The 16397-nt window shown below is 36.0% G+C and overlaps 2 protein-coding genes across 2 annotated transcripts; one reads left to right on the forward strand and one right to left on the reverse strand.

The window, feature by feature from the left end:
* Nucleotides 1–1274: 1274 nt before the first annotated feature.
* On the reverse strand, nucleotides 1275–7379 carry LOC140770452 (DEAD-box ATP-dependent RNA helicase 48-like). The gene is made up of 11 exons (XM_073111652.1): nucleotides 6400–7379; nucleotides 5610–5716; nucleotides 4777–4832; nucleotides 4467–4691; nucleotides 4084–4290; nucleotides 3851–3937; nucleotides 3508–3603; nucleotides 3215–3430; nucleotides 2843–3025; nucleotides 2181–2542; nucleotides 1275–1739 (listed from the first exon to the last, which is right to left on the reverse strand). The coding sequence occupies exons 1-10, from the start codon at nucleotides 7260–7262 to the stop codon at nucleotides 2312–2314; spliced, it is 2271 nt and encodes a 756-aa protein (XP_072967753.1). The 5' UTR covers nucleotides 7263–7379; the 3' UTR covers nucleotides 1275–1739; nucleotides 2181–2311.
* A 3146-nt stretch (nucleotides 7380–10525) lies between these two features.
* Nucleotides 10526–14186, forward strand: LOC140771481 (uncharacterized). Its single transcript, XM_073113058.1, has 6 exons — nucleotides 10526–10986; nucleotides 11104–11263; nucleotides 11358–11545; nucleotides 12207–12330; nucleotides 12821–12951; nucleotides 13202–14186. The coding sequence occupies exons 1-6, from the start codon at nucleotides 10732–10734 to the stop codon at nucleotides 13331–13333; spliced, it is 990 nt and encodes a 329-aa protein (XP_072969159.1). The 5' UTR covers nucleotides 10526–10731; the 3' UTR covers nucleotides 13334–14186.
* The last annotated feature ends 2211 nt before the right edge of the window (nucleotides 14187–16397 follow it).

Genomic DNA, 16397 nt, shown 5'->3' on the forward strand with positions numbered 1-16397 from the left:
TACGATGCATATTATAATTAACACCGAAATCTCTGTAATTTATCAAAAATATAATTCCATTAATTAAAATTAAACTTACATTTAAAAAACAGAAGAAGACTATTTTGCTCTGGTAATTCAAAATAGTTTTTCTTAAATTATGATTTATGATTTAGGTAAGCATTAAATAGCTTTTGAAAATTAATCTTTTTACACACAAAAACATCAAAAGGTCAGAGCATTTTAGTTATTTCTGTGTATTTGTTAAATTTATTAATAATATTTTATTAAAAGCCGACTATAATACATTATAATAAAAAACCATCATTTTAATATATATTATATTTTTACCCACATACACTGGGACTTTCTAGTCATAGATAACATACAAAGAATAGTGTATTAAGAGACATGGGACCCATCTCTTAGAATACAATGGGTAATCATGTATTCATGTTGATGTATATTTAGTTACAATAAACGAATAATGTACAAGAATGTAGTAAACATTGATTATATTATATTGATAACTGATCATCTATATATAACGCTACCATAGAAAATTCACAAAATATCACCTCTAAATATAATATTTAAGTAGATATTTCAAACTCTCGGGTGGCATTTGATTTGAGTTTAGGACCAATCCTGAACTTGGTCAGAGACCCCTGTCCATATTAAGTAACTAAACACTAATTTTTCCTTAACCAAATTTAAGGATTTATATTTTATAAATTTAAGTAACTAAACACAAACTCAATTTTCTTAAAAAATATTTTTTCACTTTTCCATGTTACAGGAAATTACAGGAAATTAAGGATTTATATCCTTAATTTTTCTCCAAATAAATATATTTTTCTCTGAAAAAAAAATTAAAACTTACTTAAGTCAGTAATAACAATGGATTTATAGGTTCCACAACTTTAATGAAATAGTAAGTAATACTTGTAAGCATGCAAGCCTAATTATTTGCTAACTTTTATAATAATAATAATAATAAATGCAAACAATACTTGATAGATATTTTGTAGCTTTACTGCAAAGTCTAATACTTTGATAAATTAATTTCATATATTATCTATTTTTCTCTAAAATTAATATATATTTTTTTTACTTTTTTATATCACATTAAAAGTAATATTTATACTCTTAGCATAGTTCACAGTCGAATACTACATTTTCTTAACCTAATTTAAACTCTCTAAAACATAGCTAAAAGTTAAACCAGCTAGTCACATTTGGACTTAAGACTGAAACAAAACAGGACTTGGGCTATAAAGGTAACACAAAGGGATTGAGTCACATATCTATATTACTTATTTCTATCGTTCTTTCTTTAACACAAGCAAGTTATTCAGATAAAAAATAAGAGTAGCCTGAAAAGTAAATCTCTTATCTATAATTAGACATCACAGAGAAGTAAGATTTACACTATAACAAGACAATATAGCAATCCTTACAGGCTTTCAACTAAACAAGAAAAAGAAAGGCAATTAAGGGGAGGAATAGATTATGCCAATGTCCAGCAAAATAATTATAGACTACCAAAATCGAGATAAAATATACAAGGTAGTCCATCTTTGAAACATTACATTGTGTTTGCCGTTACCTGTCTTGAGTCCAATTAGACATCCATTCAGAATTTACGATTCTAAAAATGCCAGAGCATGAGATCGTAGCCATCCGCAGTCTCTATGCGGCAAAAATGTCTTGAGAGTTGGTGAACCAAGCAAATAGTATTGCCTAAAAAGAAATGTTACCTGCAGAAGGAAAAAAATGTTTAATGAACATACCAGATATACTAACTAAATTGAGAACTAAAGGATCATCCTTTGTACAAAGCATAATCTATCAGGAAGCTCAAGATTAGTTTTAACTCTGGAAAACGTTTTGCTTAAGGGGAGAAATATTGTCTAAATAAGACAGACATAAGTCAAGATCGATTGCAAGAAAAAAGAAATGTAGGTCTTAGCAGGTAATAAATTATGCCACTATATATTTAATGAGTGCCGATTTAAATCAGCAAACAGACAAAGCACAATCTTAAGATTTGATATTTAATTACACTGATTTACATTTTTCTATTAACCACAAACTAACAAACTTGTTGACAAATGTACAAATAAAATTTGGAATCATCATACATATAGGAAGAAGGATTTGCAGAAAATTAATTATATAGTAAACAAGGCTGCAGTTACCTATTATCGTCATTCGGCAGAAAGGTCAAGCTGCTAGGCCCATCCAGTCAACTCTTTGAATTAGTCTAGGTACATAAGATGATGCATGCCAGATCTCAACAAGGTCAAAATAATATCACATGATGTATACATTACTTCCTTATTCGAATGCCAGGAATATCCTTCAATCCCATTTTCAGTGCTGTTTTCCTGAAAAGTGCTGGCGGCTTCTCCAAACCAATTGCACAAGAAAACCTAGTTGCAAGTTCCGCAAGCATGGTTTTGTCTCTTCCTATTTCAGTGATTGAATTATAATAGCCGAGCCAAGCATGATATGCTGCCTCTTTGATACTTGTGTCAACTGTTCCAATTGAATCTTCAACCTGTAGGTAAAAGTTGAATATCAGAAAGAAACATTTTTCCACAGTTCTATACATGTATGGGCATGTAATCACCACGTATTTAAGTCCTAGCGTTAATATAACTAGTCATTCATTGCACTGAATTGTATTGTAGTCCACAGTTTCAAAAATTGAAGAAAAGATTGTAACAACCATTTTATATTTCCCAATGAGTATAATCAGATGATGCTGAACAAGTGTCTTAATGTAGCTCCATTAGCTAAGCCAGATTGAAAATGAGAAAGTTCAAAAGAAGAGAACCAGAAAGGACTTAACCCTAACCTTCTGCTTGATATTTGAATCTAGCTCTGGTAGTAGAGACCTCTCTATGGGGAGATCTTTTATCTCATCCAAGAAATATTCTTCCCACGGAGCAAGCAACAAAATTCCTTTACCATCTTTCCCTTCACGTCCAGTCCTTCCAAGCCGATGAATGTACTGCTCACGGTCAGAAGGAATACCAACCTGGTCAACCCGAATTATAGGTCAGTACCTATGAGTGCACCTTTCAAGGCATACCAAGTCGCTCAACAACCAGATATGAGGGAAAAGAAGACATCCTCTTGAAAGCCAATGCAGATCAGTTCATTCACATCAATATCTTCTGCAAGCCGTTTCTTTCAACCAGAAAATTTACAGACAAAAAATGAGTACCTGAATCACTAGGGTAACATCAGGATAATTTATTCCCCGAGCTGAAACATCTGAAGTTACAAGAATCAGGCGCTTGGATTCCCGAAATTCATCAGAGATACGAGTGCGATAAAGCTGGGGTTTTCTGGAATGGATTTCTCTGACATTCATCTTCAATTCTCGGAGCATGATATACATAAATGCTGTCACCATTGCTGTTGTGCAAAAGACAATTATCTGGAGGCAGGAACATCTTAGATAAGAAATGAATATTTTGGTAAAATCTTAAACTGAGACAGAGGGAGGGGGAAAACCTTATAATCTGGTTCTTGAATGATATGTTCCTGCAGCAGGTGATGAACCAGATGAAAATGCTGCTCGTGTGGGGCCACGAGATACGACTGCAGCACCTGAACAAGAAATTGATTCCATGTTATAAGTTTACTCAACAAATGAGTTAAAGCACCATGAGGTAAATGTGCATGTAGCAAGACCTGAATATTATTATTACTCATAAAGTCCATAAAACATGGTTTATGAACAGCTTTAGACAGAGAGCTGTTTATGTTAGTAATAAGAGGAGCTTATATGCATAACAGGAGAACAATCAAAATTATGCATACAAATAAATCTGGTAGAAAGATTAGGACTATGTACCTTGGCAGGAGTTTCAATACCTCCTAAGCCCACTGTATCAACAAATATGTGATCCCTTTTCAAGACAAGCTGTGAAACCCGTCGTACCTGTAATTCATTATCACATAAATTAATTCCGACAGGAAAACTGCAAAACAGATTCACTGAATCTATTAAGCTAGAAAAAAAAAGAGGGGGAGAAAAACAGATGTGCAGGCATAGCTCTGCATATTCTCTAATAGAGATCATAATACCTCTTTAGGAATTGTAGCTGAAAACAACAAGGACTGTCTCTGACGTGGTAAGCAATCAACAAGCTTCTCTATGTCTTTACGGAAACCTAAGTCCAATAAGTGGTCAGCTTCATCCAGTATAAGCAATTTCAAACCCATTAAGCGGACAGAGAATCCAGATTTATTCTCAATGTGGTCCAACAACCTTCCAGGTGTTGCAACTAGAATCTGGAGAAGAAAAGCAATCTCACATTAATTGTGTGACGCAATACCAAAGTAGGTAGCCGATAATTTGCGCACTATGAAATCAAGAAAGCCCATTTAAGTGTTCCAAATTTCAGACTCGTATCTCAGATTAATAGTATTCAGCAGCAAATGTGATCCTAGTCAAGAACTAAACAAACCTGACAAGGATTTGATTCTAGTCTTTTCTGATCAAGCTTGAATCTGGTACCCCCTATAAGTGACTGAACACCAATCCCATCATGATACCTCAACAAGACATTTGACTCAGCAGCAACCTGGATTGCGAGCTCCCTTGTGGGGCAAAGAATAAGAGCAACTATGGGAGACACACGGAGATTCATATTGCTCCTTGTTGTCTTCAACGCTGCTTCAATCGCAGGGAGCTGTTTATCTTCATTAATCCATCAGAAGAATAAATGAAGAACTAGAAACACAAAAATATTACTTATCATAATAGAAATGATGTACCAGAAAAGCAGCACTCTTGCCGGTCCCTGTTCTGGCTTTCACTAGAGCATCTTTACCTGCGTAATTAAAAGAAGTTGATAACCTTTATAAATATTGATATTATCTTTACAGATTGTAAATGCATGGCAGAGGAAAGATGTATTGCTTGGACAAAACCTTCAGCAACCAGAAAATCTTCACAAGATATTGCCAGGGGACATATAAATAAAATTTTACCAAGTCACTCAGAATAATATATGAGCTCAATCCTTTTCACAGAAGATTGTAGTAGTTGTAAATTAGTAACTAACATCTATCCGATGAACTAACCTTTGGAGTCGGAATGGCAAACAGTGGATATTCTAACTATGGTTGAAAATTTGAAATGCTAACTTCTTGTAACTTGCACATGTGCATGCTAATATTCCAAAAAGCAAGGAAACAGAGGTGCTCAAAATGCTAAAAAATTAACCTGTTATCCTGAGAATCAGAGGAAAACAAAGAGAGTCATACAACAGAAATTAAACCATCATGGCAAAGCTGATATCAAGCTCGAAATGTGGTTTACACTTTACGTTCCATCAAATGTGCAGTTTCTTGGTTATGGTATTAAGCATTCATTGGGGGGGGCAGTAAATATCGATGAGACTAAACTTCTCCTAGCAACTGAGTTGAACCACACTCCTTTAAAAAATCCTCCAAGCTGACACTACCACATATGATAGTAGAGACCAGTTTACAGCTCCAACACAGCTATCATTTTCATAACAGGATATATTAAAAGTTAAAAACAACAAACTGGTCGGTGAACTAGGAGAAAGAAAAGTTCAAACAGCCATGTCCAAGAAACATACCCTCAAGGCATACAGGAAGAGCAGCTTCTTGCACGACAGTTGTATGTACATATCCAGCATCAGCAAGAGCCTTGACTGTCAGTGGAGAGATGTCAAACTCATCAAATCTGAAGAGAAATGGAAAAATTAATAAAAGTTCCAATGGATAAAATAAAATCAAATTTTGAGAATTTTTTCACATCCTTAAAAAAAAGAAACATGACTTTTTTTTCAGTAAACAGAGGCAAAGGACTTTTAGAAACAATTTCTTAGATCCAACACTGCATCCTATCAGCAGGTGACTGATGACAGCTTCAATTATTTATTCAAACCCACTATGCAGGTGAATGTTCTAAAAAATATTGCAGTGCACAAAATGAAGATGGATATCAAGTATAAAACAAGGACCAAATTTGGAATCTATTCAAGGAATAGCATATGGACCTAATAAAACTATTGCAAACTGATGTACAGAAAAGGGGTAAACAACTAGGATAAAATGTGTAGACTCTGCCAAAAGTTAGACACAGAAAAGATTTCAGACATATCCAACAACTGTTAAATGTCCTGCTTCTTTCATCCCATATATCCCAGTTAAAACCTTGCAGGAAATTTTCAGATGCTAGAACTACGATATGAAATGTCAAATATTGCTAGATATATCCTCGATGACAAAATTTATAAGGATAAAGCAATTCAAGTTATACTTTTGAACTTAAGAAAATACTCAGGATTTATATCAAAATATTGACAAAACTTCTATACAACCAAATTTGACACTGCTTTCATAGAAGAAAAATAAAAGTGCAACCTTTTCTGAGTAAGAATGGATCCTTCCTTCACTTCACGCTGCCATTTCTCACCAACCACTGGTTCTCTGTTCCTCAACTCATCCCGAAGCTGTCGGATTTGATTCGAAAAATCACTGATTTCCTCCTCGACATGCTTAAGTGCTCTCCTCTCTTTCTTTGCATCATAATTCCTCAGAGCAGCGCTACTCATCATCTTCTTTCTTGGACTCCTCTTACCTACCAGATCAGACTCCTCCGATTCTTCCTCATTCTGAGCGCCTAACCTTAGAAACCTCAAATCTTTTCTGACCTCCGCATCCTCCTCCTCCTCTTCGCTCGAGATATTGTCCCTCCATCTAATTCCCCGACCGGAAACGACCGAGAACTCCCTCCTCTGATTGAAAGAAGCTGAAGACGCCACCTTTCTGCCTCGGCGATCTTCCACAAGCTTCCTTACATCCAGAGGCGGGGAAGGCGAGGCCGGGCTCGAAACCCGAAGCCGGGGCCGGGAGCGGACGGGGCCGTCGTCGTCGTTCCACAGGTCCTCGGCACCGTCCTTCATGAATCGATCGGCCAGGGCCTTGATGTGTTCCCTGGACGACATAGGAGAGAAGTCAGCGGAGGAAGATGGGCTTTGGGAGGGATCGGCGCCGGCTACTAGCTTGGCACGAATCTCGGAGCGGAGGCGAGCCTGGTAGAGCTGCTTCTCCTGGTGGAGGAGCTTGCGCTCCTTTTCGCGCGCAAGCTTCTCGTGCATGCGCTTGTACTGCCACTTGCTGAGGCCGCCGGGGAAGGTGCGGGGCCCGCCGCCCATGGAGCGGGAGAGGGAGAGGTTGCTGAGGAGGAGGCGGAGATGGCGGGAGCGGTGACGGAGGAGCGACATGGCTGGGTTCGGAGTAAAGAGGGACGTGAACGGGGTTTAGGGTTTTAGAGGGAGATCTTGACAAGACGGAGTAAAATAAGTATAGAGGACCAGTTTTGTTGAAGAAATGAGGATGAATAATTTTGATAAATAAAATATAGAATGGTAAATAAAGCTTTGTTTGCTTTTTGAGTTTAGTGACCTGAATTAGTTCACAAACTTTTTTTTTTAATCTTTTTAAATATATAATTAAATTTATTTTTAAAAAATTAAAATTAAAAAAATTAAGAATAACTAATCGAGTCTGAAACTTAGCATCAAACTAAACAATACATAAAAATAATAACCGCCATAAATACAAAAAAAGAGTTAATAATTCAAAAACTTTATATCGGAGTTACTCGTCTCCTCAAGAGTTAATTGTCTGGAAAGCTATGTCAGGTAATCGCACAATTGAAGTATAGCTCAGAGCTATTAATCTACACAAGCAATGATTCGATACTAACTTATTAGCTATAAAAATATTATTTATTTATTGAGAAATTAAAGAGCATATAAGATATTTTTCGAATGTGCCTAGATTAGCCGACAAAAAATTAGAATTTAAGTATTTTTTTTTATTGCTCATTCTTGTAATTATATGTTTAATAATAGGAGTACCAACTTCTACCAATTTATTATAATTTTTATCTTTTATAAAAAAAATAGATAACTAAGAGAAAGGTAAAATATGACTAATTTACCCTTATAATTTAGAAAAATGACTAGTACTTTCGGTTTATATGAATGGTGCTTTCGATTAATTTTATTTAGTATTATTTAATCTCAATTGTTCATTTAGGAGAGATAAATTAATACTTCTTATTAAATCATTTGCCTTAATCTAAATTCTGATCCCAACTATAAGATGTGCAACTAAGTACCTAAAACTATTGATTATATCCTTATAAGTTATAAATTATAATATCTTCCAATGGTTGTGGGCCTTAATTGAAACAGTAAATAATTTGTTAGTAAAAGGTTTAGACATATCAGCCCTTAGCTTGTATAGAATTATAAGTAAGTATCGTCTAACCATGGAGTATTTAAACCAATTTGCAACCTATGTATAGAGTAGTTCTATTTATTAATTAGAAGTATCTCTCAATGTAATAAAGCGGTAAAGTGATTAGTGAAGCAATCTTGTAAAGCTTTCTTTTGCAGTGGTAAATTAACTTAGTTTTATCAAAACGATTTAGTATTATTACACTGACACAAAAGAAGAGTATCTTTCTTTTTTATCATTTATAAACTCGAATGCTAGATATGGGTTATACAAAGAGTCAAATCTCCTTAAATACAGTGGCACTTAAATTCCACCAAGCTTTTAGCTGCATAGTTTAGACTTCAAATCATATGTGTCGTCGAATAATTGCTCCAAACTAAATGCTCTGCTAAGTTATTTCTCCAAGCTAACCACACTATCGAGTCATCAACCCAATTGAGTCAAGCCACTAAACCATCAAATAATTTCTCCACAATATTATTTAGAGTTGGAGTCAAACTCATCACTTCTTTAGTCATGAGAAAAGTACCTACAAACTATAGTAGAATTAATTTGTAAAAAAAGATATTTCAAATATCAAAGCTCTAATATCATCAACAAAGAGAGAACTCGGTACTAGATGAATTGGAAAAAAAATTGCAGCACACAACCCTATCCTTACCTTTTTCTCATTTTTTTTTAATTTTTGATTTTCCTCTCTTTTCCCCCATCCTATCCTCTCTCCCATTTTTACTCATATTAAATCATGGACGGCAAGGTGTTGGACTAAGAACGGCTATAAAACCCCTTTTGTTAGGTCACTATTAGTGGACTAGAAATTATCAAAGAGTATTCTTTTTCAACAAATGTCTATGAACACATGAGAGCCTTTTAAAGCTATTATAGCCCTTTCCTTGATTGATAGAGGAAAATAAGTTAAAGGTTATCATAGACTTAATGTTTTTAAGCATTTTGGTAAATCTATGTGGCGCTTTCAACTTTTTCGCAAGATGAAGTAAGCTTCGAAATGAAATCATTATGGAAGTAAGAAATAAAGAAAACCTTCACCAACAATTACAGAGAAGCTATATTGATGAAGTCTCATTTATTTATTTATTTACTCAAACTTTAGATAAAATACAAGTAGTGGATTTAAGCCCTTTATATAGGTAAGAAAGCTTAGTTACTAAATTATTTTAAAAAATATCTACCCTAGATATTTATAAGGGAAGAAATAAAATCAATGATGTATTGTCCTTTGCCTTTATCTATCCAATAGTAAATAAGTTTGTGGCATGTACAACAGTGGATAAGATCGAGTTGCCGAATTATTGTAGTATCCCTCGGGTCCAGCTTAGTCATTTGTATTGTTGATGCCTTTGACACTACAATTTCGACCAAAACTTTGATACTGCATCACAAGATGCTGGGTTTGTTTGTAAAAAATATGTGAGTCAATTCTATTTTATAGGTTGTTTTGTTGCAATAGGAACTGATCCCTTCTAATTAGAAGTTGAAGCTTGTCATGGTGCAGTGTTTAAGGCTTAAGAGAAAGACATTTAAAAAATCTAGATAAAGACGAACTTAAAAACATTGGTTCGATTTTGGTTGTTGTTTCTATAATGCATTGGAGACTCTCTCACTGCATTGATAATTGTAAATCTTTACTTTGTTTCTCGGATTACAAAATTACTAATGTGTAGAAGGAAGAAAATCAAGCCGCTGACTGCTTAGCCACTTATGAGTTAAACTCGGGTTATAATCTTTTATGTGGCGAGTAGTAATATAATATACAAAAAGATTGTGACATTAGTTAAGTTAAATAATAGTTATAGTGTGTGAGATTTTTGAAATTTACCATGCGCAAATATTTATTAAACAATATTGTCAAATTGTGTATCAACATATCAAGCATGTCCAACAACAAATCGCATGCGTATTAATAAAAGAGCCCCTCCTTCCTAATCCAAGTGGGTTACCTTAGAAAGTCTAACATATTAGTGTGGGACGAATCAACCCAAACTAGCATGTCTATATGGACTCGAAACTCCTTACATTTTAATCCACTATAGCTTTAGACGAATATCATTTTACTCTTTATTTTATTTTATCACTAAGCCCTCGTAAACTTTTGTCAAACAACAACTATAAACGTTGTTGCTAATGAAATCGTGCTTAGATGGTTAAAATTATCCAGGTTCGAATCCTAAAGGGACCTGTTTAATTAGAACATAATTAAATTATCACTTCTCTCAAAAAATTAACTACTAAATTGTCCTACTTTTGTCAAACATATATCAATTTGGATAACAAATAAAAAAGCTAAAAAGAGTTACCATTACAAGGCCCATTACATGTGCACGACGTTCACCGGCCCACTGCCCATTCCCCTTGACTCCCATACTCATTGCAAGTACTCTCGGGGGGAGAGAGAGGGGAGAGAGAGAGAGAGAGAGAGAGAGAGAGATGGAGGAGGAGAAGAAGAAGAAGCGAGTGCTGGTAGTGGGAGGAAGCGGCTACCTCGGGCAGCACATTCTCGAAGCCCTCGCGACATCCGCCGGAGGCGGCGGCGACTGCGACTGCGACTACGACGTCGCCTTCACCCATCATCGTCCAATCCCACCCCAGGATCTCCTCCAAGCCATCTCCCCCGTCCGCGCCTTCCACGTGGACATCTCCACCGGCCACGGCCTCGACGCCATCTCCGCCTCCTTCGGCCAGGTCTGAGGTCCCTCATCTCTTATTTTCTTTTTCTTTTTTTCCTTCAAATAAAAATCGACACATCATTCCTCGCTATCCCTAATTGCTTAAATTCTCTGGCACATTTTTGCCAATTAGCCACATGTAATCGTCAACTGCGCTGCGCTGTCCGTTCCTCGTGCTTGTGAGATCGATCCAGCTGCTGCCATGGCTATTAATTCGCCTTCCTCCCTTGTGAATTGGCTATCGAGTTTCCACAATGATGACTCTCTCTTTATCCATCTTTCAACTGATCAAGGTAAAAATCGGATCGGATCTTTTTTTTTTCTATGTTCTTGTTCTTATCCGATGGATAAGTCTTGAGTTTATTCTTACTCTTCCCAAACTAACAGTTTACGAAGGGGTGAAATCTTTTTACAAAGAAGAGGATGAAACCGTTCCAGTTAATATGTATGGGAAATCTAAGGTAGCAGCAGAGCAGTTTATTGTTGCAAATTGCTCAAATTATGCTATCTTGCGAAGTAGCATAATTTATGGTCCGCAAACTATTTCACCTGTAACTAAATCCCTCCCTATTCAGGTATGATAGCCTATTATTTATTTATACATTATGTTTGGAACCAATTTTAGGTGGATTTTATTTTATTTTATTTGAATGTGTCAGCTGATTTCATTCGGAAATGAATCTCGCTATTTGGAGAATAATGGAATTGACATGAAATTGATCTAATACTGTTACTTGGAAGGAAGTAGGAACTCATTTCAATGTGTTGCATTGTCTTATTCTGCCCTTGATCATGAATTAAGAATATAACTTAATAAGAGTCAGTTCTACATTTAGGAAAGCTAACTTAAATTAATTTGGAATTGAAAATTTTAATTTCCATTGAGATCTGATATCAAATTGTCGGGTTTTTGTTAGACTTACGGAAATTCATCCAAATCTACTGAAACCAAATGAAATTTCATAAGTTAATAGTTGCGAATGGCAGATTTGGAGAAATTAGAAATCTAAATTCCAGGGTGTTAGTTGAGTTTAAGGGTTTAGCCCTTTTTTTAATTAGTGAGCTTTGAATCATCTGGGTGGATTTGTCTGTCGATCTTACTGGATGCTATCTTGTATTTAGCTTGTTTGGTTTCTTCGTTAAAATCATATATGATTTAGTGTCTTCTAAAGAAACTTTGATGATATAAGTATGCTTATCATTTCTAAAATTTAACAAGTTGGCTTTGTGGTGCAGTGGATTGACAGTGTTCTTTCACAAGGTCAGGAAGTTGATTTCTTCCATGACGAATTCCGATGCCCTGTTTATGTCAAAGATATGGTTAATGTTATCTTGTCTCTATCAAAAATGTGGATCTCAGGTATGAGCCAGTGAATAAAATACTGTTCCATTACATGACTTTCTGTCTTATTTTTAAGTTAGTAAATGAGGATCAATGGTTCCTTGCCATCCTTGTGTGGTTCTACAACTAGTTAAGATTGTTACAGCCTGCTCTTGTTATTCTTTTTCTACTTTAAAAAAAAAAATAGTGTTCTGCTTGCCTGGAATTATTCTTGAGAAATAATATGGAGTTAAAAGAACTCCTTGTCTGGGATTCAAGGTCATGTACTTCTGAATAATATCTGCATCTCTTAAGTCTTAACAATGACTCTTCATCAAATTGAGATTCTGACTGATTCTCAGATCGAAAATTGTAGTTTATTTTGTACAATCTCATCTTTTATCTAGCAACTTCCTTGTTGGTACTACTAATACTTCTGTTGATCCAGCTAGCTTTAACGCGTCATAGACTTTATAGAATTTGATATCTGATAGTGTTTGACATTATTGGCATCCACCTTCTGTACCAGGTGGGCAAAAAATGCAACTGCTTGTAAATGTTGGTGGACCGGATAGGGTCTCAAGGATGCAAATGGCTGAGTCAGTTGCAGATTTTAGAGGATATAATCACTCCCTCATTAAGCCAGTATCTGCATCATCAGTATGTCTGTTACTCCTTATCTCTCTCTATATATACATGGATTATGAGAAATATGGATACATCTGGCAGAAAAGTCTTTTTTGCATCTGTTTCCTGCTTGTATAATGTCATCATAGGCAGATCAAGTTATTGAGCTGTAGTAACTTTGCTTGCTTTGTGAGAGGTGTAAAGAATTATGTACGGTTATATTGATCTTTTGTGTTTTCCATAATCAATCAACTACTAGTCTACTAAAACCTAAATTTTCTAGGTTAACCGCGGAGTTGTCTCGCCAGCAGACATATCCATGGATATCACAAGGTTGATTGAAGTGCTTGGTATCAAACCTATTTCCTTTCGAGATGGCGTCAGAGCAACACTTGATATCAGTAATACTTCATGATATTCCCAAGATATAATGTGGTTCAGCTTATATCCCTGTTTCTCATTCATTTATTGGTTCAAATCTCATTATGTACTAAACTCGTACATCCTATTTCCAGTATACTGTTTCCAATGGAGATCAAAAGGAACCATAAAAATGTGGAGATTTTTGCAATATGACCCAATTTTCATCAAAGATCTAAACAAGAACTAACAATAGAGATGATAAATAATCTACATTGTGTATTAAAAGAAAGCATTAAGTGGTTATCCTTGTCCAGATGGCCATTTTCCTTGCTTCTCTAATGCTTCACACTACCCATGATTGCTTGGCAATTCATGTATTCCTTCCACTATGATATATATTTGATCTAATTATTTCAAGTGCTTGGTTTGGTCTGTTCACTCCTCTGAGCTAATATAAGGATAAGGAACACTACATCAATAGAGGACTGCATCATAAAGGAGAAGTCTTGTACCCTACTGTGTTATAATACAAAGAGTTAGGAAATAATAATAGGCTATTGTGGTTTGAATATTAGTTCTAATGCCATGTTAAATAATTAGTTGATTTTAAAAACTGAAGCTGTTAAGTAACTTAACCAATAACATATTATGAATCTGTAAGCTTATAAGTTGCTATTTAGATTTGTTGCAAGATTTGTTTCTGATCGTGTTTTCTTATATGACCAAGGAAAGCAGAGTGAAAGCTTGATTCAAAGTACCCAGAATAAAAAAGAAAAAATAAATAAAATTACCATCTATATGCTATATTACTCTATACTGATCTGAAAGACGGATTAAAAGGTACAGATTACGAAACCAAGGGAACCATGGGGGTGGATAGGGATTATAGAGAGGTCATACGTTTAGGGAATTTGGTCCGGCCACGTGGGGAGCATCCAGCGGTACGGGCTTGGTGGCTTCTTTTTTTCTTCTTCTTCTTCTTCTTCTTCTTCTTCTTCTTCTTGTTCTTGTCGTGCGGCGGCGTCGGCGTCGTCGTTGATGTCGGTGGTGCTGAGGGTGATGCAGGAGCAGCGCTGAAGCGAGGCGAAGAAGGCCGAGGAGACGCTCGCCCCGACCCAATTGGCCACGCGATCCAACCTCTCGCACGACCGGCAGCTTAATCTCTCCATCGCCGTCGAATCGAATCGAATCGAATCGGTTTTGGGTTTTGAGGGTTTTGAGTGGTGTTATGTTTTAGTGAAGGCGAAGAAATGGGAGGGAGGAGGAGGGAGGGAGGGAGATAGAGGAGACAGCTGTGAGTCATGGACAAGCGAAACCGCGTGGGACCCGCTTCAGTATCTATGGACCGCCGTCATAATACTTGGGCGAGAGTAAGAATAAGATAATTCATATATGATGACAATTTTTTCTTTTCTTTTCCTGTTTGATTGCAATACTAGATTGAGAATCATCTTCTTTCTTCTAAATTCTAAGTTGGAATAAAAAAAAAAAGTAAGAATAAAAGTTTCAGTATCGATGGTAATAGTAATATTTTTTAAGTTTCAATGAAACGGAAAATATTGAAATATTTAATTTTTGCATAAGTTGTAAAGCACCAAAAATTTCAATAATTTATCCTCAAAATGTTGAACTTATCATATTATTTATTTATTTATTCATTGTTGGATAGACTGGAGAGATATATCATGTTACAATTGGATAAACTAGAGAAAAATATTAAGTTTGGATTTGATAAATAAAAAATAAATATCTCATCCTTTTTCGCAATCCTTGTACATTCTTTATATTTGTGTATGTCTCATATAAAAAGTTGATAATTTAGCATTTTATATCCATTGTGGAGCATCAATGAGACTAGGTTCAACTTTTTTCTAATGGACCAATATGATGACAAATGACATATGACATATCCTTGCTAGGGTTTGGCGCTTAAATCCTAAACCCTAACTTTCCTCTCCATCAAAGGAGAACTTTCCTCTCGCCAGCTTTTGGTGAGGTTAACCTCACTCCCATCCTTTAGCCAACAAGCTACGGGAGGGGAAAACCTCTCATTTCATGTCACTTCTTCCTCTCCCTTAGTTCTTTTCTCTTCCTCTCTTCTCCCTTCTCTCCTCCCTTTTTTTTTCCCCAAGTTCTTTTCCCTCATAACATCATGCCGAAATCACTACTCATTGCAACCACCGTCGCCATTCTTCTTTGACGTTCTCTATCGCCAAAAATCTACTTGTTGCTGCCACTGTTCTCATTCTCCCCCCTTCCCTTATCGAACCTGCACTTGGCCACCACCTCTCCACCAGATCCGAGCCTGCTATGCTTTGAGGCTTTGTTGCCTCCCTCGTCGGGTTAGGATTTGACCAAAACCCCTTTGTCACTGCTACTCTCCACCGTCGTTCTCCACCGTTGTCGCCACACAAGTTTGGTCGCCACCCTGCTACTAGTTCTTTGCCCGATTTACTATTGCCATGATAGCTCTACTGTCGTGGATTCTCCCTATCTCAGTGGTGTTCTTAGCTAGCAGACCCATAGTTAGGCTGAGTGGTGAGGCCCTCTGGTGGGGTGTAGGCCCAAGATCCATCCACATCTGTGCTTTTTGGCTCTATGGCAGTATTAGGGTGTAGTAGGTTTTATTAATTTGCATTCTAAGTCTATCTTTAAGTATTTTTAGGACTTTGTCTTAGGCTGCTGGACTGACGGAACCAGCAATTAGTAGGCCGATAATGCTGAACTTGAGGCTCTTTGCTCTTGAGAATCTCTCGGGCTGTTCTTCATCCTTTTACTATATTTGTATCTTCAGATTTGATTCGCTAAATTAATTTGTTGTGCTGTCTATTATAAGCCAAGTGAGACTTTTGTTAAAGAGTCATCGCTTTATCTCTCCTATTTTTTGTGTATTAAGCTTTTTTGTTATAACCCTTGGATATTAATGAACTACTTGTCTACTAGCGTTCTCTTAAAAAAAAAAAAAAAAAAAAAAAGACATATGACATGTCCAAGATTAACCAATTTTATAGGAAATACTGCATGAGTCTAGAAAAAGGGAAAAAAAAAAGAGAAAAAGACAAAAGACAACCCAATATTAGGTTACGTCCACAGATATTCCTGTCAGTTTTACTATG

Source organism: Typha angustifolia, chromosome 11 (assembly GCF_048772165.1).
Source record: "Typha angustifolia cultivar Huaian chromosome 11, ASM4877216v1, whole genome shotgun sequence".
Classification (NCBI taxonomy): Eukaryota; Viridiplantae; Streptophyta; class Magnoliopsida; order Poales; family Typhaceae; genus Typha; species Typha angustifolia.

Coding starts and splice junctions, on each gene's coding strand:
- LOC140770452 (XM_073111652.1), bottom strand. CDS start 7,262: ATGTCGCTCCTCCGTCACCGCTCCCGCCATCTCCGCCTCCTCCTCAGC. Junction 3,026..3,214: donor ATGTTACCCTAGTGATTCAG/GTACTCATTTTT, acceptor CGGGTTGACCAG/GTTGGTATTCCTTCTGACCG. Junction 2,543..2,842: donor ATTCAAATATCAAGCAGAAG/GTTAGGGTTAAG, acceptor TTTTACCTACAG/GTTGAAGATTCAATTGGAAC.
- LOC140771481 (XM_073113058.1), top strand. CDS start 10,732: ATGGAGGAGGAGAAGAAGAAGAAGCGAGTGCTGGTAGTGGGAGGAAGC. Junction 11,546..12,206: donor CTAAATCCCTCCCTATTCAG/GTATGATAGCCT, acceptor TTTGTGGTGCAG/TGGATTGACAGTGTTCTTTC. Junction 12,952..13,201: donor AGCCAGTATCTGCATCATCA/GTATGTCTGTTA, acceptor TAAATTTTCTAG/GTTAACCGCGGAGTTGTCTC.